General features: G+C 41.5%; 1 protein-coding gene across 5 annotated transcripts in view; it reads left to right on the forward strand.

The window, feature by feature from the left end:
* Positions 1-23,893, forward strand: part of macrod2 (mono-ADP ribosylhydrolase 2) — a 384,274-nt gene that overhangs the window by 104,429 nt on the left and 255,952 nt on the right. For all 5 annotated transcript variants that reach the window (XM_019266258.2, XM_019266257.2, XM_010729933.3 and 2 more), the window contains exon 4: positions 8,720-8,749. In XM_019266258.2, coding sequence (XP_019121803.1) covers positions 8,720-8,749 — 30 coding nt within the window. The remainder of the gene's footprint in view (positions 1-8,719; positions 8,750-23,893) is intronic.

The following is a 23,893-nucleotide window of genomic DNA, read 5'->3' on the forward strand; positions in this document are numbered from 1 at the left end:
TCCTTAATGCAATGTTCTGCACTTAAGCTATATAGAGTCTAACTCTGAGTTTATATACCTTGGTGTGGCTATCAAGGGCATGGCCCTCATTTCCAGAATTCTTTTTTTTTTTTTTCTGCAGAGAGAAAGCAGTGATATGTAAGGAAGTCGATTCAGAAACCACACTTCAGTAGCTTAGGATCTCCAATTTAATGCTGTCCTAGCTCTTCCGTCTGGAGAAATACCAGCCATGTTATTTTGGATATAGTGAGGGAAACTGTCTGGCTGCCTTGTGGGTACCTAGCTGGGGGTAGTGGACTGTGAAGGCCCTCAGGAGCCATGCAAGTCTTTACCTTAGCTGCAGGCCTGATCACCAGTAAGGAAGAGGCTGCATTGACATGAGGCTGATAAATCCAGAAATGTGACTGGATAAATCTATAATATGCAGCTGCTGGCCCAAATCCTACTCCATAGTGTCACCGGGCCCTCTGAAGTTTGAAGATAACCTATTTCATCTCAACAAGAAAATGATGGTGCCTCTTCGAAGTTGGCACACATGCACAGGGTTCATGTTCATATCAGTTGAAATATCTTGCTTGGTTATATAACTTTTTGCATATTAATACCACATTTCGTCCAGTGAACAGTTTAACATTGAATATTTAGCCTGGCCTTATAACTTTATGGATTTTTTTTTAGTATGTATTAGTCATCTGCACTTATATACTGCTAATGTCTCATATATTGTTGTTCTGTACTATTGCCTGAGGCCAGTGAACAATGATGTATGATAAGATATTCAGACGTACATTAAACTACAGCAAAGTTTTACATGTGCTGTTAGCTAGTTTAATTTGATGTACTTTAATTTACTTTATTTATGTATTTGTGGCTCTCTCCACTAGATGTGATTTACTATTATCTTTTAAGTTGTTAGAGATTTTATTGCTGGACTCTCAACAGCTCTTGAACTCAATTTCACCTTTTCCCAATGTTCTAAATTCAACCATAATCCTGCTGTAAAATGTAGCTGAAATATAATAGAACAAATGAATAATTGAATGAGTTGTTTTTCCTGAGTTTGTGCTTGTGGTTTCCCACAGACCACAGACATTTTTCTGTTGTTTTGACAGCCACAGTGCATTTATGATTAAAATAGTGGGAAGAGATCGAAACAACTTCATCTAATGATCTCTGCTCTCTCCACTGCCCCCTCCCCGTGTTGTGCCCCGTGTAGAGCCCTTTCATAGGCTGTGTCTTCAGTGTTCAAAACAATTATTAAGTAACACTTCAGTCGTTAGAAAGTTGTTTTCTGTGTCTAACTTTAGTGGCATTGACTTTCCCTTGGTGTCAACTTCAGAAGAAATACAAACGGGTGCTTTGTAGAGCCCACCTACAGCTTTATTTTCTTGTAATTTCTCCAAGCTCTCTTCTTAGAATTGGGGGCTGAGCAGATGCAGGTAGATGTATATTTATGAGGGGGATGTGTATTTCAGGGAGAAGCAGTGTTGTGAAAGGTGACCTTGTTAGATAAAAGGAGGGCTCGGAAGCCAAATGATGAAAGAGAATGGGATCATCCTGGGCTCATTAATGTGGATTTGAAGGTCAGGTAATTATAACAATAGACGTGTGGGCTGGCTTTGGCATCTGGTATTGTTGCTTTGTTATGAAGGTGACAAGCCTGTGGAGGAAAGGGATTAATCACTGTGACACCAGCATGTTGTCACATTGATACATTCAGACATCATAACACTACTACTGTAGTTCCAAAAAGAAGCTGCAAAAACAGCATAATTGCAAACATCAACGCTAAGTGACGAGCACTGTTAAGAATATGAATAGGTTTAAGAAGCTATCTACGCTTGTCTGATATCGTAATGACAAGCATTTCAAAGTAAAATCCAACCGAGTTCACATCGTTGTCATAGCAGTGATTTTAGACACACACGAGTCACATAACAACAAATCCGCATGGCTGAGGTTGGTATGGTAACACCTCAACCATTGTATGCGGCAGTGAAGGTAACCATGGAATCCCACCGCTGACTGACTGCTTTAATGGCTTCAGCTGCAAATACTTGAAAGCAACCAAAAAGTTCACCCCTACGTCTAACTTAATGGAAATTGTGTTTGTGCTGAACGCTGACACAGTATCAATACACATGAGAAATGAGGCCTGCTTTATACCTACACCAAATCAATTTAATATAACAACCCAATGAATGGCAAACAAGGTCTGCAACAAGGTCCTCCTAAAATTTTACAAAGCAGAAAATCCCTGTAACTTACCTTAAGGCATGGAAAACAGGCAACAGAAGGTTGGCCGTAATACATTTTCTCTCTCTTTTTTTTCTTTTTAAATGATGTCACAGTGACACAGTGTGCGAGTGTTTGGTACAAGGCCTTAACGCAGATTAAATCGAGCACATTTCTCTGCAATTAAACCAAACCATACAAACTAAAACTGAAAAGATGTCAGAGTTGAAGTTGTCTACCCAAACTGCACTACCCCTACAGATGGTCAAGTGCAGTGCTTATTTTTGGCTGCACTTACCCTTTTACCTGTGCTGAAAATGCCAAGTGCCAAGTTCTGTTTGTTTGAAGCAGATTTATGCTTTAATGCCTTGTCTGGATTGATGTGCGCAAGCTTCATATCAGCGTTTGTCTCGTGTATCTTAATGTTGCATTCCTCTCACCAGTGAAACCGTAAACTTCAGCCATGTCAAAGGCATGTGGTTAATATTTCAGTAAATGCTTTGACATGTCAGCATTATTAATGCTCTTGATATGTATTGTGATACTCACTTCTGTATACGTCCATACTGCACACTCTTGTGTGGAACATAACTTACTGATTTCAGCCACAGTTGCATCATTTTGACTCCCCTGCATTTTATTCCACATGAAGCATGAGGCAGGCTTTAGGCTTTTTTTCTTTTTTTTAGTGTGTGTGAATGTGCAGCTGGGATCGTGCCACCTCTACCACAAGTTTGTCTGGCTCAGTCATGCTCCTCAGGGACCACTAGCAGCTATAAAGAACAAAAATGCCAACCGGTATTATCAGGCGAGGCAGCATGTGTGGTGTAACATGCATTTTTAATGTGCCACAAATAAGAAATACCACTGTTGCCTCTCCTCTCTCATCCCGCAACTGGCTGCTCGTTTAAGTTTTATTTCTATTTGTGTGATTTTCGGCAGCTACTAAAAGGAAAAAAGAGGTCTCATCATTAAAGGTTTGAATTGCCTCAACACAGAGCTTCGCAAACATGCTATGGGTTGCTCTAGATATTAAATCAGAGTCTGAATATTTCCACTCGGATTCTTTTAGTGTGTGTACTGTGCATGTGATTGTGTGTGTGGGTGTGTATACAGGCCCTGTAGCAGTGGCCCTTTAGGAAGGCTGGTGGAGTGGAAAAGTGTCTGTGTGTGAAGTGGCACATTATTCCACTCAAAAAGAATTTGCTAAAGTCCTTCTCTCCACTGACTCTTTAAACTTTGACATTCACAGTTGACATGTTAGACAACACTATGAGGAAGAATATCTAATGGCCATCAAAGTATCAACCAAGTCTACAAATGATCGACTTTTTGTTTCTCTGATTCTTTTTTCCCTCTCATTGCTGTGCACCATCCATTTGCAGTTCATTGTGTAGTAGATGCTAATTTGCGCCTGTCAAATTAGCCATGAATATGATTTCTAATTAAAGGAGAAGAATGGAGAAAAAAATGATGTGACTCCCGGTTACAAAGAGCAGCTCTATTGACCTACTTTGTGCTTTTATCTGGGACAGTTTGTGTGTTTGATGTCGCATTTGCTAAAATCAGAGTTCCTTCTTTGCGGACAGGTAAGACGTGCTTCAAAAGTTGCGGTGGGATATTAAAATCTGCTGATCTGAAGCAGTAAATGGCTGCTAATATAGCAGAGACCATCGCCCTATAATAATTTGACTCTGATATATTTACTAAAAAAATCTGCTAAAATGCCTGTAAGATTTGCAGACACAGATAGGCCAGTAGCATAATACTGCAGTGGAGCCTGGTTGAAAAACTGCACCGAGATGATTTTTTTTTCCCCGACTTAGACTCAGGAACCCATCTATTTGTAACAGAGCAGGTAACCTGAACCATAAAACTTTTTTTATTAGTTTCTATACCCCACCTTTTATCCCAGAGTCACAGCAGAGTACACTCTTAACCTTTGAGCTTATTGAGAAGCATGCAAGTGGCAGTTGGGGATAAGGTGAATGTGTATGCGATGGAGCATATTTAAAGGGTTCACTTAAGGTGTCAGAGACCAGAAGGTAGACGGTGGGTCTGTTTACTGCCTTGAGGTTTTGTGGTTATGCACTAGCACTTCCCATTTAACTGCATGATCTAGGGCTTTGCTGACGACACACGCAGCACAGATCTACGCCTCACTGCCCTTTGCACACACAGGATTCACACACTGGAGTACACACAAGCCATTTTTATGAATGCTCTGCAAATATATGGACACAGTGAGACAAGAGAGTGATTTCACCATTCCTTTTCACTGTGTTTGTGTCTGTGCTGGCTTCTTGACGCAGTGCCACAATCCATAAACTGTGCCTGTCACACTCTGGCTAAGGTTCTGCTATCAATATTTTCTTGCTGTGAAAATACACAGCATCAACCCCTGCTGCATTGTCATTGGCTGACGGATAAATGAAGTTGCTGTGGGGGTTAGGGGTTCAAAGGGCAGACGGGAAGTGGGTGCTCCCACAGTGACAGTTCAGGCATGTGTTTGATGGGCTAGCCTAATGCCGTGGACCAGCGATTCCTAATGACCTGCCATCTCCAGGCAGTCTGGGGAGCCCTTCCACTGAGATTTATGACCCATGTTGTGGTTACTACTGGGACGACTCTGAGCAGCACTCCTGACAAACTTCAAGTCATAGCCTGCTCCTTTGGCTTCACTCTTTCTTCTCATTAACTGGGTCATTGCAAACCTTCAAGGCTTAGCTTTACTACTATGAGAAATATTCAGGTGGTTCTCTGAAATATAAAAGCTCAAAGATCACTGCAGTATTTTGTCCAGTGTGATGAGATTTCTTGTAGTTGTTTTAGAGATGGAAATGTGGTCTTTTCCGTCCTTGAAGAAAAAATTGATTCATGAGATTCTCCAGAGGGCACACAACAGCGGACACTAAAAAGGATAGCAAAGTTAAAAACCCATTAAACATACATCCAAAGAGGCAACTGCACGTGTACGTGCTCAGCCACTGTAGAAGAAACAGATAATGGTCTTCTGATAATACTAATTGTTGGCTCTCCCAGTGTTTCCCTAAAGGCAGAAATGTGTTGATCCACCACAAGATAGCCAGACTGAGCCCAGGGCAGGCACAAACAGCAAGGAGAGCTAGTTTATAATTAATACACAGACTATAAAATATGCATTATGGGGTGGATGTGGCCAAATATGGATTTCTGCTTTGATTTTCACTCAGGATAATTGAAGCACTTCTCAGGCAAGTCATACTGAATAAGGGACAAGCTCACAGCCTTTGGTGCCAATAGTGTAGGGCTACAGTACTGTAGGTTAGCTTCTCAACCAGCTGTTTCTTATTTGTCTCATGCTCAAGACAGATTGTTAAAGCAAGTCCCCGTCCATTTTGGGATTTTAATGTCTCCCATGATATGTATCACTGTGGGCTGAGCTCACTGACTCTGTAGGTTGCAGATATTTTGTGTGCACTAGCATGTGTGCTTTAAGATAAACTGCCAAAACATGTTTCATGACATTCTGATCATTAAACGAGAGGGTGCAGGGAGAGGGGAAATGAAAAGACATAAAGCAACATTTTTTTTTTTTTACCCCTCCGTACTTCCATATTTATCAAACCCACTGCAGAGATGAAATGGCTGTCGAATCTCCCAGTGGGCTATTGCCGTGATCACAAGTCACATGTGGTTAGAAAGCGTCTAACATCTCAACCCCTGGACGACTCTGTTCACTACTACTGTAGCACTACCACACCTCCACACACATACACACATGCACATACACACACAGACAAGAGTCGTGTCAGACTGATTAGCAACCACATCTCCAATCTCTGATTAGGTGTGGAGTAAATGAAGCACCCCCCTCAGGTATGCATTTCCATAATGTCAGGTAATTAAACCCCAGTGTTTTAATAGCTCAGGAATAGGAAGACTCCCCAGGAGACGAGACAATGATGATAGAATTTGCAGAAAACTAGCATACTATTAGCTTCTTTTTAACGGGCACTGAAACTATTACTTTCGCTGTACTGGTAATAGATAAACGACGACAAGCTTAACACATTTCTGTTGTAAGGAAACATACTAACCGTGCTCACTGGATGTTTCTAAGCTATTTATTATAGAATCAAAGCTATCTCTGGCAAATAAAGCCTCTACCTATTTGCTACATTCATTCATGCTTTTTGAAATATAAACACAACATTTCCACAATCTGGAAATGTACATTTGAGTTGTGTGCTCGCTGTTGATAGCTGACAGATTCCACAGCTAAACAAAGGCTGGGAGAGCACAACCGTCTTTTTCATCACAGAAAAACCTGGAGAGGTGCTATTGTAAACATGACAGTGGATTGTCAGTACATCCCTGTTTGAGCTGCTGTTTCGTGTGTGTGTGTGTGTGTTACGCTCATACTGTATGCACACACACAAACACGCACACACACACAAACACACACACACCCACAACAAAAGCCCTTTGATGAAACAAATTCTGCAGTGGGAGAGCTTTCTTTGTCCCCGTGCCCACTCATATATGTGGTGTTCAAATGAGAACAATGCAAAGCCATAATGGAGCCACGGAAAGGTGTGGAAACTGAGTAAACTCTAGAAGTCCCCTCGTACATGTAATCAGGCAAAAAAATAATAACAACCACAGGACTGAGCTATGAGAGCTCTCCCCGGCACCACATGTTCATTATCTGTTGCTTATGCACCAAACGCTTTAGAGAAATAATAAGCGTTTAATGGGGTAGTTTTCACTGCTAATGACAGCCAATGCTGTAGCTGGAACTGAAGATCATTAAAGACATGTTGCGGTGTATGATTCTTCCGATGCCCGCTGTATGAACTACACTTCAAACACATAGGCTACCTACTTTCAGCTACACCCAAATTAACAGATGTACTTTAAATCCCCTTTAATCTTCCTCTTTTCATGTGCAATGGATGTCTGTCACTGACAGAGTCAAATAAAAATAGGTATATTTTTAATGATCCGCTTAGATAGCATTCTGATGTTACCTTCTATTGAACCAGTAAACTGTGGTTCATGTTGGAGATTCATATGATCAACACAAGGCTCAGTGAACTTTCCTGTCTCAAAGCTGACAACAGAATGACAGTGAGCTAGGCTTTGCTTCAAGGGTGCTCTACATATCGCTTGCCTCATTTCCACTGCATGGTATGGCCCGATTTGTTCCACTGTCTTCGTTTTGATTTCCATAGGCAAGAATTGTGGATAGCACGTCTTTTTTTTGATGTCACCTTGGTCGGGGTTCCAAGCGACACAGAGGTGTCTCGCCGTCCATGCTCTGAGGATTTCTCAGATATTGCTCCTCTTTTCTCCCAGCAGTCTTTTGTCTTGCTGCCTTCAGCTTTTTCTCAAACAAAGTTTGTCTCCTTGCTGTGACAAACATCCACATACAGAGTCAAGAATGCCATCCCTTCAATATCCTTTATTGTTTCTGTTTGTGTTGCCTCAAGGACTATGTCATGGGAGTTTCATGTGGCATTGCTATGAAGATCAGCTAAGAAACCTGCCTACGTGGTGGGGTACTATTTGGAAAATGAAATCGAGCAAAATTTCTGGCACCAAAAGTCAGTTGAGTCGAGCCGAGTCATACAATATAGTTGAAACTCAGGTATGAGAACAAAGCCCCGCTCTTTAAGATACAAGTCTAGCATTGAAGAGCTCTTCCCACTTCAAGCCCAGCGATTTGTTTGAAGGTTGTTTCCATAAAGAAACAACCAGACCCCACAAAGCCAACGTGAAATCTGGATTTCCCTCTTACAACAGTCTAAAACTCCAGGCCACTGTTAATTGCTTTTAATGAACCGCATGTTTTATTGAGCATAACCTTTGTCATGTTGCCAAGGAAGAAATCTGCCAAGGAGTGTATATCGAAATTAGCTGCTGCCTGAATCACATGTTTGTTGCCAACTTGCTAATTTAATGTTCAAAGAAAAACACTGCTACACACACATTGATCACTTTTGTCTATTGGAAATTTGATAAACAAACTATTGGATGACATTCTTGTTACCTTTGGATGACGATGATGTCTGGAGCTACCAGACAAAATGCTAAATCTTATTTTACCAAGAACAGCTATTCCAATGTGTGATTACGGGTTGTACTGAGAAAGTGATGCAAAAAAAAAAAAAAAAGTAACATAACCTCATAGTAATTCAAGCCAATTTCATGCGCTTCTTGGCAATTTATACCAACTGGTTTCCTTTTGATGGCTGTGAAAATAAACGAAATGTTTTCATGAATCATACTGATCTGCCCTTAATCTTAATGACAATTCTCAGTAGTAGCTCTTCAGTAGTTGATACAAATGAGTTTAGATATATAAATATGTGTATTTATGAAAAATCACACTTGTGCAGTTGACAAATCCAACTTTAATATTGCTGACTCTCTTGAATGATCTATATTTGCTTTCTCTTTGAAGTTTACTGACTCATTATTTTTTTTCCTCTCTTTTCAGCAAACTCCAGTCTTCTGGGAGGAGGAGGAGGTGAGTGAACACCCTTTGTTTTTCATTATCATCATCATCTCATTGTTTTTTCCTATGGTATTAAAGCGATTAAAGTTGTACTCATCTGATCCAGCATATTGGCACATCTGTATTCTTGGCAGCGCAGGGTTCATGACTTCAGACTCTAGTGTCTATTTCGCTCCAAGTGTCTATGTTAAATGTGGCTGAATGCAAGGCCAAAACATTAGAGCATAGTGCAGCGTAACCTCGCACTGCGCCACACTGAGAGATGGTCATTACTTTAGCGGACTGCCGAAGAACATTATCATCAAAGCAATGGAGGAAAACTGAAGCAGCTGAGTGTAGTGTGGGAATAATGGGTTGGGAACTCCAATACTGCCCAATCCCACTGTTCTTTTCTGAAATTTGACTTTTACTGTGACATGATTGAAATAATCACTTTCACCACGGAAAGATGAGGTTGGGGTTAAAATGGACCCAGTTAGATGTGAAATGTAAATTTTTAGTTCCTCAGGGGTATTTTTGATATGTTGGAAGGGTATGACAGTGAAATAAGGTCACAGCTTCGGCTTTTTCTGTTTATCCATCTGTGCTAGTTTGTCACTTTGAATGTATCACCGTCTCCTAACAGCCTTCAGTCATCCATGATCCCAATCAGGACTTTTGTACATCATATCTATCTCTACCCATCTAATATAATCTATATAAAAACGTTCTTATATAGTGTGTGTGGAAAGTCACTATCAAAGTCTCGAGACATTCTAAAGCTGTTTTTAATATAACTACCTTTTTAACCTTTACTGACATTTACAGTATGCCAAATATTCACAGTGCATATGTATATGCCTGCATCTGCTTTAATTTAGCTGTAGTTGGGTTTTTGTTTTTTAACATAGAATAAAAATGATGTGGGTGGCTTGTTGAAATTTGTTATTGTATATATTTCTACCTGTCAAACTTTTCCTCTGGATTAAAAAGTCATTTTATAGAGAAGTTTATGAAATTTGATTTAAGAAAAAAACACCATATCAGAAAAGAATTATGAACTCTGCAGGATAGCACTTCTTTCTCTGATTATTTATTTATACATTAGGAACACCTGGCATGAAGTATGAGTCATCAGAAGCAATGGATGTGCACAAAGTAACTTCAAAGCCATAGCATAGTTAACTGCTCAGTGCCCAAGTTGTCCATTAGAGTATACAAAGAGCTGTTGAAATCTGTTCACACCTAATCATGCAGCCAGCAGTGGCTCTCATCTTGTCTGATACCCCGTTAAGACTGCAAACTTTCCAGCCGTTGTTCGTAGCATTACTGCATCTCAATCTGTGCTGGTGACATTGGAGAGGCCCTCAGCGCACAAGCATCTGAAGAACTTCTGTGATTGAGATCAGAGGTCATGTACATGCTTCTCCATAACCAAGCCAAGCCACATAAAGCAGCCTATACAGTCCTCCTGATTGGTGTCTGTCTCTCCCGCAGTCAATGCTCAGTATTCATTTGCCACATACAGAGAAACAATAGAAGCAATTTTCTTTGCTATTATGTTTTCATTATTGTTATTTTGTGGCAAATCCCCTTTTTACAGTTCTGTGGATCTCAGAGCGCGCAGCCTTGTTGATTGATCCAGGTTCTTCTTCAGCTAATAATAGTTGTTAGGGTATTACAGATTGCTCTGTTTCAACACAGCAGCAACAGAAATGAAGTCGAATGTGTGCCTGTAAACACTGAAACGTAAGATCTTATGTGTCAATTAATGCCATACTTTGCAAGAAAACATTTCAGTTGATTGTGACCTGCAGCTGTGCTTATTAACTCCAGAGGAATTCTAATTGTAGCTAGTGCCATTTTTTTGAGAGCAAAACCTCGTTTCATTCTTAATTGACTTCCAGCGATGCTATTCCTGCCAAGTTACTGGCACAAGATACAAGGTCAATTAACTGTAAACTGTGAAGACTCACATTTGCTTGTGTAAATGATGACCACAACAAGTCAGAGAAATTTTATTATTTCTCATGTGTCCATTTTTGTGAAACTTGTTATTGTTATTTTGGCCATGCTAAAAAAAAAAATGAGGTGATGATTATAACCAGGGGAGCGATTACCATTATCTACCACAGAGCTGGAAATGTTATTTTTCCCCCAAAACAAAGCTCTTTTATCTGCACGAGGCCAAAAGGGGTTTTTATCTTCCAGTGTCTTTATCACTAGAAGGTGGCTGCAAAACCTGCAAAACTGTTCTCTCTGTTCTCACCCCGGCCCTCCCTCTACCTCTATCATTTGGCATGTGAAGACCTCCTGCCTTGGTGGTGGCGAGGATCGATGTGAAGAGGAGATGTGCTCTCATATAGGGCCGGTCTTATCTCCCAGCTGTCTTCTCAGGGCTCTGCAGAGGGGCAGCTTCACAACAGGATGATCCATCATGCTGGCCTCACACACCTGAGCCATGTTTAGTTCTTACAGCTCCGGAGGTGAGCCAGTATGCGAAAACTGGACGAAGTCTTTACTTTATGGATAAAAAGTTTACCACCGACACACTTTTAGAAGATCTTCTGACTTTACATGGTTTTGAGAAATTTCTATTAGGTGTAGGTATCTCTTGAGAGGAAAGTTTCACCTCTCTATGTATCTTATCATTAATTAAGTGTGATATGTGGTCACAACAAAATCTTAAATGTTTTGTTGATTTGCAGACAGAGTAGTGTGAGCATGGTTGAAATAAAATACATTTATGTGTCTTGTAAAAAAACACTAGCATTAGTAATTCTTAGCATTAGTTATGGAGGGGGAAAAAAAAACTCCAGAAAAGATTTTTATGCCCTGATGCTCTATTAAATCCTTAGAAATCACTGATGGGAATTCTCTCCGGGTTGTATGTCTTCAGCATTATGTACACAATGGGGTTAACCAAAATAGCACTGTTATCTACGTTAGACATGTTGGTCTCACTGGGATTCCATACTTACATAGAGGGAAATAACAATGATCTCTGATAATGGCACACTAAATGAGGCCTCTGTGAATAGAGGGTAATTATGAATGGTACCAGGTTGCTCATGTGACGTGTGTCACAGCATGGCTGGATGCTGGCACAGTCCCAAAAGAGCAGACCTAATGTAAACATCATGTTGTCTATCTGTCCTTTACTCCCTCCTCCCCCCATTTGTGTTTTTCTCACTCACCCACTGACACAGGCACACACACGCATGCACGCACCCACCCACACACACACACACACACATGGAAATGCAAGTGCACACTGAGCCATGTAATGATACCATGAAGCCCTGTGTAGCCAGAGAGAGGGAGCTCTTCTTGCCTTTGATGTCTCCATCCAGGAGGGGAATTGGCTCATTAGCATTCTAACCAGAACCGTTGCCCATTTAGTACTAGGCTTTAACTAGACCACCCAAACAAATCGTTCTTCTCAGGTTGGGCCTCCTTTCTCTGCTCCAGTCAAGCAGCGGGACACTTGCATGGTTGTTTTGTACGTCCTGACTCCGGCTAATTTGGCCACGGGCTGGTAGCGCTCACTGAACTCACCGGCCTTTGTCATTGCTTACATAACATAGGCTGCAGTGCTGTGTGGCCCCAGCTCTCCTCCCTCACAAGTTTCCTAAACAATGGTGTGAGTCATGGCGAGGACCAACACATTCTAATATCTGGGTTTAATTATGCTTGCTGTGATTATGCCTGGTTGCGGTGGTGCTCATGTGGTTCTTGGCCTCCTCTCCAGCTAAAGATATCATTGGATGTAGACTCGCATTGAGGTGGCAAGGCAATGCTTAATGGTTCTGCTGAGGGAATGGTATTGCATACAAAGGCCTGTAAATTACAAATCTAATTAACAGAAGGAGTGTAATGTCCTAGCTCTGACCTTTGGGTGAAATGTGAGAACTTAAAATAAATTTATCTGACCCCAGAAGCACAACATCAGCATAGCAATTTCAGCAGATTTACACAGCAACTGCAGGGCTGGCTCTTACGATAGAGTTCTCCAGCTTGCTTAAGAAAAGAAAATGTATCCAGTTTCGTACATGTTTGGCTAATCCTTTATCAAGATTCCTAAGTGCTTCACTGTGCTTATCTCTATCTCCATTCGTTAGGCAAAGAGCTCTGTTTTCTTTTCCTGTCACCTCCAGGTGAACCATTATCCTCTGTCTGGGTCCTGCCCGGGGCTTGTTTATTGAGCAGATTGGAGGGGAGCAGGGCATGGTGCTTTGTGCTCGGGGGAGGGGTATAGGTTGAGATATAAAATGGTGTTGTGTGACGGTTTGGGCTAGATGGCCTTATGTCCCTATTGCAAACTCTCTCCGCTCTCTGGAAACCCCACAACTCCCCTATATGATTAATCACTCAAAGACGACATATTATTCTCATAACTCATAAATTGCACACTATGCTTGACTGATGGTCCTCGGTTCACAGATGGTAGTAACAGCCATTAGCATAACTTATGACAGAGATAGTGTATTTCCCCATGGAGTAGCCTAAATAATGTAAAATGATAAATTGAATGCAAAGATTCCTCAGTCAGCGCTGCACCCTCGGGATTTACTTATCTCCTCATATTTAGTGGGCAGTTAGTTACACTCTGATCTAGATCCACCTTGTGTTTGTGCTGTAACGTTCCATGTGCTTTTTTAAAGTGTGTTTGAGACGGCACTGATATAAATGCGGGTCTGTCCTCCTGCTCTGGATAAGCCCTGCTGTTAGGAAGTATTTACGAGGTAAACTCACATCATAAAGACATTTGTATTCTCTGTCTTTGTCCATGTGATTTAAAATATATCTCTCATTTTAGTAGGTGGTGTTCTGCACAGGGTTTTGCATTCATACTTTTCATGTCCTTTTGCATAGGCTTGAGCCTGTGATATTCATTTATATAATTAAAATTAAAAAGTGCTTATTTGAATTGTCCTCGTGGCATAAGCAGAGAAGTCATTTTGTAAATTGCACTTACTTAGGAAAATTATAAAACAACTTAACGCTAAGTGTAATGCACTTCTAAATGAGTTTATGCATTAACACTCTAATGCATGCTTTCAACCAAGTGTTGCCATGCCTGTATTAAATCTGTAACCTAGTATACTGACAGCATAATAAGCAAGGGAGCCACAACACCCCACTTAACACCACTGACAAGCAGATCTGTTGATTATTTGTATCAACAAAGTTTATTCTGTGGTCTACAGTGTGATGATGATCTAAAATAACTATAGTACTCTCTTGCCTTCAGGTATTTTTGATGGAAGGTGGTGAAAGGTGCCTGTTACTATATATACAATTATGTCAGGCACAGTGACATCTCAGTGGAAACATCTGTCATTATATTGAAAAATTATCACATGAGCACTACCCCCATGCTGTCAGATAATTTCACTCAGTTATTACAGAGATGACGTAATTTAGAGGGCATTCCATTGAAATTAGCAGGACAAGGTCACCGTGTGGACTGTAGTTTGCGGTACCCAAATAGCGATGGAAATTGCTTTTCAGCGTGAAAGCTCTCTCTAATGCCATCTCTGGCTCCCTCCTGCCACCACAGAGAACAGTCACTATGAGCAGCCCTCCTCCTACTCCTCCTCCCCCTCCTCCAATCAGCAATGATGGATGGACTAATTGATGCAGAATGATTGGGCCATTCATTTTAGCCTACAACGGTGGGTTCCATATTTAGGATTACCATTGCATTATAATCGGAAAGGAACAAGAAATGGTCAGGGAGTCAATGAACACTAGGGAAAGGAAAACAGCGTTAAGAATAGTTGAGACAAAAGGAGGGAGAGAAAAAGGACACAGATATATGACGGGAGCGGTGGCAACAGGACTGGTCAGTTGTGTAATACTAACCTTATGATACCTAAGAAAGTGCTGCGAGGGATTTATGGAGAGGTGTGCACCTGCGAATAAGAGCAAGTGAGAGGGCACACCGCTGCCACGTGTCCTGGTATCCCTCTTTTAGCCTATGAATCATTCATCTCTGTCCCCATGTATAAATCAAGCTGCCGGCCGTTGCCCGCGGCAGTCTTGTCATTAGCTAGTTGACGGCATCACTTGATCTCTGGCTCTGCAGTGTGGGTAAAGGAAAAGGCCTAACTTTAAACAGGACACACATCAGCATATCAAACTGTGTTGAGCGTTCTGTGTCTGGCTGTGGAGTAGCAAGCTTTGTGGAGCTTACCAGGACCACACAGAAACACTTGCTCAGAGATGTTTCTCCTCTGACACTTACAGTTGCAGTTTGCTGTCAAATTGACAGGTTCCTGGAATCTGCTCTAGAGCATGTATATGTGTAATGCAATGCATTTTCAGAGAGTGTCTGTAAAATGCACAGACACTTCGGGCACTTAGTGTTGCACAGATATTTTAGAACACTATAATTTGAATGAATTAGTGATAATGCATATTCCAAGTGCTTTTGATTTTTTTTTTAAACACAAGTTGACTATAATGCTTTTGTTGACAGAATAGACGTACATTTTCTCTCAAGCCTTAAAGAGTATTAAAACATGGATTTTTAGGCCCTCTTAGCTTGTAGTGGGTTTAAAAACCTGAATGACAGGGGAAAATAGGGTTCTATCTCTATGATGGAGGATTGCACCAGAAATTCTCAGGATCCTACCCACCTATTTTCAGTATAATTTTCAGACTGACACAGAGTCTCACTGCCTTTCACAACTGAGGGGTCATTTGAGGTGGAGGACTTCACTCCTCTCGAATCTATCCCATCGTATATTGAACCAAGGGACTGAGAAAGTCTGGAACCTTATCAGCTTGAAATGCTAGCTCTGCCAGCTGCAGCTCAAAACCTCAGGGCAGTAGCCAAGCCTCGAGGCAGCTGAGGCTAGGGAATCTCTGAGTGCTCTTACACTTTGGCTCACAGTCTCGGTAAAGTACAAAGTGCTTAAATTATCATAAAACTCTTGTATAAGCAACTCTTGTTGTTTTTAAAGATCTGTACATTTTCACGTGCATTCTTTTCAGCTTCTGCACATGCTTTCAGGAGGCCTCGGCATCATTTAGTTGAAAATAAATATAAGTGGTATTGTAGATTGGTCCACTCCTTCCCTCAGGGTCGCTGCTGTAAACATATTGCAGCTGCTTGTTTTCTTCTGTGTTCGACCTCTGCATCGTCTCTCTCTTTGTTCCGTGCTCTCCCTCTCGTTCTCTCTGAGAGAAAACTAAGATGGCCTTTGACTTCAATCAGAGGACAGGAAGAGTGATATTCTGCAATCCCATGGCATATTGTGCCCCTTATCTATTTTTCAACCACGCAATAATTCACGTGCTTTTTTACAACAAAGGACTTGCGCCCCAGTTTAGGGATGGTCCACCTTATTCTGTCTCCCCTCATTGTGCATAAAGTGAGAAAACCACCACAGGGCCTAGAGAAGTGGGCAAGAAAATGTCAATTTAGTTTTCTTCCACATTGTATCACACACGACCTCCCCATGCACCCCCAAACTCCCCTCTGTGCACCAGCATTTCTGGGTCAGTTATGTTTTTTTTAGAGAACTCAAAGCATTACCAACCCCAGTGTCGGAGCACATTTGTGTCCTGTGAGGCTTTACTGTGGCTGTTTTGGGGGTAGATCCTGCACTTGGTCTATCCATTTTCTTTTGCATGCATGTGTCTGTGGGTGTTTTCTGTGACTGTGTGTTTGCATGCCAGTGTGTCTTTTTAAATTTGCAAGTGTGCGTGTGTGTGTGTGTGTGTGTGTGTGTGTGTGTCTGATACTTGTTCTCGGATAACTGGATGCTGAGCTGTCTTGTCAGTTAACTCAGTGGTCAGTTTTTGTCCTGCTGCCCGCAGGCAGTGCTGGATGGAGTGATGGGATCTGACAGACAGGGACAGTTCTTAGCAGTACACTACCCCATCCCATAGCCTCTCCAATCACAGCAAGGCTACTGCAAAGATGTCTCAGGAGGATCTGAGAGCTTAGCCACATGCTCACAAATGATTCAGAGATGGCTGACATGCTAATGCACCAATCATATGAAGCTCTGTTATTTTCAAAACGTTTACTCAGATTGCACACTGGAGATATCTTGTGGAGTATATATTTCGAAGACAGGGCGCTTCCAATAACAGACAGGTGGGATGAAAGACAAACATTTAACAAAACCAGTTTTGTACAACCTGTACCTATCACCGAGACAGTATCAAAGCTACAGTATTCATTTTCTCTGCTTCAAAGTTTAACAGATTTTAATAAACTAACACGGTTTCCGTCCATGTTATCTACTCTATATCTAACAGTGGTGAAAGCAACTGAGGAGCCTGTGCAGATCAATGGCAGAAATTAGCAGGACATTGCCATTAAGCAAAGCCATTAAATCAATAAGCAGCCACCAGGCCAGGCAGAATAACCTTGTCCTAGCAGCCATTTAGTTTGAACAAACAGCTTTTTTTATATATATATATATGACCACTGCATGCACTACAAAGTACCAGTGTGCACTGTGGTTTTCAGTAAGTACCCTGCTGCACTTGTGCTGAGTGTGGATATGGATTGGCTCGGTTAGGCACAGGATTGTTCTCTTTTAGTGACCAGCTGCAATTTTGAACATATCTGACCACACACAACGGTGGGAGGGAAACAACACTCGCTGCTAACGCAAAAATATGTGTGGTAACTTGTTTTGTTTAATCATAACATTTACTAAATTATTCACTTGGCATAATTACTTCATTTTGATGTAAATGTACCGTGTACCAGTCTGGTATGTTAACTATAGCCGGCTCACATATTTTTAGGATAGTGTCTGCAGACCTGCACATGCACATTGCAGGGCTCTTGGGGGTTTTGTGCTGCTTAAACTGCATTCCATATTTTCACTAAACACTAATCTCCACAAAAGCATAAATGAACAAAGACACAGTGCACTGATTGCTCTCCTAAGTACCTAATGTTTACTGTAGCATTGGAGGTGGGTGTGTATTGATAACAATGAGTCTTTGATCTAGGTGTGAGCACAGAGGAAGCAGAATATTCATGTGAGCGTCTCTAAAGAGCTGGTTGGTCATGATTAGTGGCACTTCGTTGACACCTTCTGTGCAGAGACTGACCTGCTACTGTGGCCTTTTGCCAACTAGTAACAAACTGTCAAGCTTTCTGCATCTCTCAAGGGGCAGCCTAGTTAGCTGTGTCTGACAGGCCGCTTGCCTACAAGTGAGGTTTCAGCCCAGGGAGGGCAGAGCAAGCTCCAGAGGAAAGCTGTCATCTTTTTGTCAGACCACAGGGAAGAGGAGGAGTTTGTCTCTACCTCTCTTTCTCTGTCTCCCTCTCTCACCCTCTATCTATCTTTCTCTCTGTATCATCCTGGTCCCCTGGTGCAGATCTTCACATTCCCAGTGCCTGTTATATGCTCCTCTCAGCCTGGCTGTGCAGAATAAACAGGCGGGTGTCAGAGGATGAAACGCCAAATGTCCCCAAGGAGCGAGGCCCGGTGTTGCATTAACCCCCTCACTGTTGCCTCCTGAGGGCCACAGCAGCCATCCCAGTATGCTAGCTGAGAGTGACATCAAGACAGCCAGCTGGACTGAGGTGAAAGACGCTCGATGTGTCCTTCCTTAGGGAGAGATGAGCGTTTATACCGCAGGGATGATGCCCACCACTCCACCTAATCCTCTTTTCCCAGACACTTCATTATCACCCGCACACTGCCACCACAGTATGTGTGTGCAGAGAGATCTCTAAGGATGGCCACAAATTCTTATGTAAAGAAAAGAAAAAAAAGGAAAAAAAAGGTAGGAGCATCAGAGAAGACTGAAAAAGGTGAGGAAAAACGAGGGAGGAGGAAGGTGGTTTGAAGAATGACAGAGGGATCCGCAGAGTAAAAAGTGTGGTGGAGGTGGAGAACAGATGTCAGACGTAGTGGGTGGTAGTGAGAGGAAAACAGTTTGCGTAATGTCTTCTCATTTCCTTTGCATATTCATGTATTTTCACTATAGAAGCAAGAATCAGCCAAAACTGAAAAGAGGTCGGGGGAAAGCTGTTTGTCAAACGCCACACTTTATCAAATATAATGCACAGAATGTTTTATTGATTGACTAGCTTAACAGTTGAATGATGAACATGTTTTGTAGAGATAGATAATGTGATAATGTATACTACACATGCCATCAAGATGTAGAGCCACACATTTGTGTTTTTGATTTACACAAACCAATTAATATTGTTAGTCCTTCCTTTTTGTTTTAGGCATGTGCAAAGGTATCTGCTGGGAAGAAGATTTATTTCTAAGTGGGAGAGTGCAGCAAAGCTACTTGAGCCCACTGAAACATGTTGGCTCTCTGTTGTGAGCCTCGCATTAGCACATGCCATAATTGATGGAGGAGCATACTTAGCAGTAATAATGGGCATTATAGAGGGTGGTATCAAGGCATTATTTTCAGAACGCTCTAATTAAGCTTTCTGTTGTGGCTTTGGTGTAACACTGACTGTCCAGTTTTATCAAGAATGATTTCTAAGCTTCTGATAAACACAGTGCTTGCCAATCAGTTTGTTCTGGGCTTCCCATGTGCAGGAAAAATAAACAAGTTCATCAAACAGTGAGAGACAGAGCTTCTCGCCACTGACTCTAGTCCTGGCCCTGATGAAACAGCAATCAGCTCAGTACCATAGGGAGCCATTGTGTTTACAATCAGTGGGTGGATAGACTGCTGCTAGCTAGGGGAGATTCGACCTTTGAGACCAGCTGGGACATTCTCACCACCAGCCAGCCCTACTTGTGAAATTGCAAACAAGACCCAGTTCCTTCCTCACAACCTCGTGATCAACACCACACTGACCCACTGGGGGATTCTCGTGCGTGTGACCATGTTGGTGGTGGGGAGTTATGACAAGTACACACAGCTGCAGTGCTGATCTGTGATTGTAGGTAAAGTGTGTGTGTTTTAACCGCCCCCCATGAAGGTCAATATGTGGCTGGATTAGGGGTAAAGCAGAGAAAACATTTGACCTTGATGCCATTTTTCATTGAAATTTAGCTTCATCAAAATTCAAAATGGCAATGCCCCCAAAGATTAGGTGCACGCCATTCCACAGTAGCTGCTTTTCAGACAGTGTTCTGTGCACTACATAAAAATGTAAGCCTGAAGGAAATACTGCAGGATGGAGTGTGAATGTGAGCCTCAGCTGACAGCCCCTGGAACATGTTTCTAACCCTCGGTGGGCAGCGGAGAAAACCTCACCAAGCGTGACAATAACAGAATGCCAAAACATGGATTGGGCCAAATGAGCTGTGAACGCAAACAAAGTAGCGAATTTGTTCTGTGGCGTTTGGGGTGGACATGTGTCCCCTCAGCATGTTAAATACTGCACACAGTCTTACTGACAGGCAGGGAGGCAGTGAAAAAGGAAGAATAATTAACAAGAGATAAAAGACAAGACAGAACGACAAAAGGTATAGAGAGCAAACAAAACAATAATAACGATGTGTGTGTATGTTGTGTGTATGTTAATTGTTTTAGTGCTGCGTTTGAAAGCGTTTGTGTGGTTATGCGATTTGTCTGGAACCCACCTGAGATTTGTCATGCCTTATGGTCTGAAGCATGAGCTACACCAGTGGAAGTGTTGTTCTTTTTTTATCGCCCCTGGGAATCTGTCTTTTTTGGTCCATTTAAAATTGAATATTAACTTGTGAGTATTAATATAAGTTTGTTTCTGACTTATCTTTGGATCTCTGTTTCTATGTGCTCCACGTGATATTCCTGGACCAGGCAGGACTGTCTCTGCAATCCTGAGTCTGGTGCAGCTGTTAAATGTTTTATTTACTGAGCCTTGATGAGATAAGAGCCGAGTGTTTTGGAATGTCTGTCTGAGGACATCAGCATGCCTCTCCGTGTGTGTATGCTTCTTTTAAGTGCTGATTGGTCATTTGGCATCCATCCCCCAACACCTAAATGGACTCTTAGAGCAACTCAGGAAGGCTATAAACATAAGCAGCCGATGGTAGGGCTAGTCTGAAAGAAAAAAAAATCCTAATAATACACACAACTCTTTTGAATCGTTCCACTGGGCTATTCTACAAATGGATTTTCAAACTTTTAAGTGTGTTGCTGTTGCTGTAGCTAGGAGCTTCACATTTTTGTAGGGCCGAACTGTTGTGTATATTGCATTGCATTGTTTTACTCCCTCTCTTCTTCCATGTGAGATTGAGGCAGACCAGTTAAGGAATCAAAATGGCCAAACTGCATGGAAAATGGATCTGTGCTGGGTGGCTTGTTAATTCCCCGGCGTGCCTCCTGAGGTGAATCGCTCTCAATGCGGACGCTGCCTTTGATCATTCACAAAGCATATCGCAGCAAGGTCTGCACCGGCACCCAACAGATGGTCATTAAATCATGCGTTTTATTTTACTGGAGCTCTTTACATTCCTGCAAGATCTGTGCACTTTTATTGCTACCATTTAGGATGGCTACCATGCTGATTAGAAACATGCAGAGGCTTTTTGTGAGTATGCCAATAGACCTGATGGAAAAACAATATGCATACTCACATTGCATTAATTCTAAATCAACACCATTTCCCCTTTGCCTTGTTTATTTTACTCTCAGTGCATGCAGAGGTGTAGGTGTTAAACAGGATTAGGCTGTGAATATTTATTGGTTACCGGAGGTGCTCTAAGTTAGTATAAGTTCTTGTGATTTTTTTCTTCGGCATGTGTGGAAATGTGTTTTAGGACCCATCTAATGCAAATAGTGTGTAGTGTGGTCTGCTCTCAAAGAGGGTCATTGTTTCAATACCATTGAACCCAGTAGAACCTAGTTTATCAGCAGGTCAATAGTAGTAGATTTCCCTTCTCCAGTCAACTGTGCTCCAAAAGCGTGTTAATCTTAGTGTCAGTCAGCGTCATGGAGACATAAATGCCTAATTACCTTTGGGTGATTGGCTACTGAGTAGAATAGAAAATCCAGCTTAATGATATATGTCATCTGGTAGGCATTTGAATCGCTGACCTCCAGCAGCTACTTCAGTAAGGCGAGAAACAAATGATCAAATCTCCTCAAGTCGATTATGGTTTGGTTCAGTAGGCATAAAAGTGGAAAGCTTGAGAGAACAGTGAGGACTTTTATAGCAGATAATGAAAAAACTTTGATACAGAAGTTTTAAAGATTCATGTAGTATCTGCAAACTGAGCCGGCGGGTTTGTGATTTAGTGGGATTTTGCAGCTTATAGGATCAAACTTGGTATTTCCAATGGGTTTATTATAGCTGTTTATCTCAGCATATATCCAAATACTTGTTTTCATCTGTTCCATAGTGTCATAGCCTGAGTGTCTTTTTTCTATTCCTGTTACATTTCATCTACTCAGTATAAGCTATCTAAATATCTTGCATTGGCTGTGTGTAACCACGATAAGTGTTTATATGTTCATATTCTTGCTCATCTCATTGCAGATACATGTGCACCTCCCTCCTGACTGAATATACATTACACCCACACAAACTCCTACATAAAAATAATATTGTTATTTTGTAGCAAGTATTGAGTTGCACCATGTACCCTTTGTGACTCCTTTTATATTAACAGGCAAGATGAGGGACAAAGGCTGTGTATTATATTGGTATGAGGGCCAGAGTTCCTGACATGGCAATTTGCTGTCTTTTCTTTTGGGTGAGTGGTGACAATAGACCTCTGTAGGCTCATTCAGGTCCCTGTGTACTGCAGTGTGAAGGCAGCTTGGCTTTTCGCCCTTAGGGTCAATGCAGGGATCTGAAAGACCACGACTGATGGGCGCTAATCTGGCCTCCTCGGCAAACACAAGCCTTTCTCTGCAACCTTCAAGCCGTGAAACACAATTTACAGAGGTGGCGGGGGGTCGGAGAGACCATGATGTCAACAAGTGAAGTGAAGTGATGTGATTTAAAAATATCGATGTTCATTACAAACCTTTTTAGAGTTATGGAATTAGGGATTCACTTGGATAAACCATTAATAGATTTTTGCTTGACAAACCTGCTTATTTAGTCATACGATCTGTTCACGTTGTCACGTACAAAAGCCCAAATAGGGGAAGTTTTGTTGTTTTGGAAAGTAATTTTAAATAGATACCCTCATTGTATCTTGTTTGGCAATAACCATTTAGCAATTATCAGCAATTTGCAAAAGTGGTTGTAAGTGGTTTCTGAGAGGGAGACTAAAATATAACACACAGAGGACAGTAACAGAAAAACACCGGTAATGCAACAGCCCTGCAATTATTTGTGATTCATTAATCTTTGCAAATTTTGAGTGTACAGTTATTTTTAAGGTGTTAAGGTGTGATTAAAGGTTGTAGCTTGTATTAACACTGTATTGCAAGATATTTTTTTAATTTACAAAACTTATACAACAATACCTTGTTAATAAATTCAGTAGAATTCATTAGAAGATTCACACATGTAGCATTACTTATTTTGTTTAGATCGTATCCCTGCTAGAGGTGTGAGTCAGTCTAAATCATAAAGAGGCAGACCAAATAATGTCACTCCAAAATGAGTAAGTTATGTTGCTGAAAACAGTCCAAATATTCTGTAATGAAGCTCCATAGTTCTGTTTCTTACTGAGAAATATGTTCATTAAATTAATAAATATCACCTTTATAAATATGTATAATAAATACAAACTGTGGCTGTGTGTTTGGAGAAGAATTCATTAAAGATACAAATCTTCATGTTCTAGGTTCGGTGGTGCCAACAGATAATCTTGCAATTTAACACAGACTACATCTTTCATGTCTTTTCATAGTCACCATTTTGTTAAGGTCTTTAAGTTAACTCCTTATTAGATATTCATGGAAACGTCTGGCCCTGCATATATCTGTTAGGAGCAGCACTCCCCTCATGCAGCTAATACTGAAGTTGATTAAAGAATTTAAATGGTCCATTTAACCCCTAACACAGGCAAGGCCTACCTGTGTGATAGTACCATTACTTTGCAGTAATTCCTGCAGGCAGCAGCTTGAATTGATCCCCTCTCAGCCATCAGGAAGTTTTAGTGCTGCTATGTGTGCGCTCAAAGCCCAGTTTAATAAAGCTAGCTGGTCACGAGCTGTTAAAGGAGAGGAGAACAATAAATAAACAGGCCTGCTATGTCCTGCTCTACTCCTTCCTCCCACTCTGATGTCCAGCCACATGGTGGATGCGCTCCATGCAGAGAGTCCCGCATCTTG

This window comes from Larimichthys crocea, chromosome III (assembly GCF_000972845.2).
Source record: "Larimichthys crocea isolate SSNF chromosome III, L_crocea_2.0, whole genome shotgun sequence".
Lineage (NCBI taxonomy): Eukaryota > Metazoa > Chordata > Actinopteri > Sciaenidae > Larimichthys > Larimichthys crocea.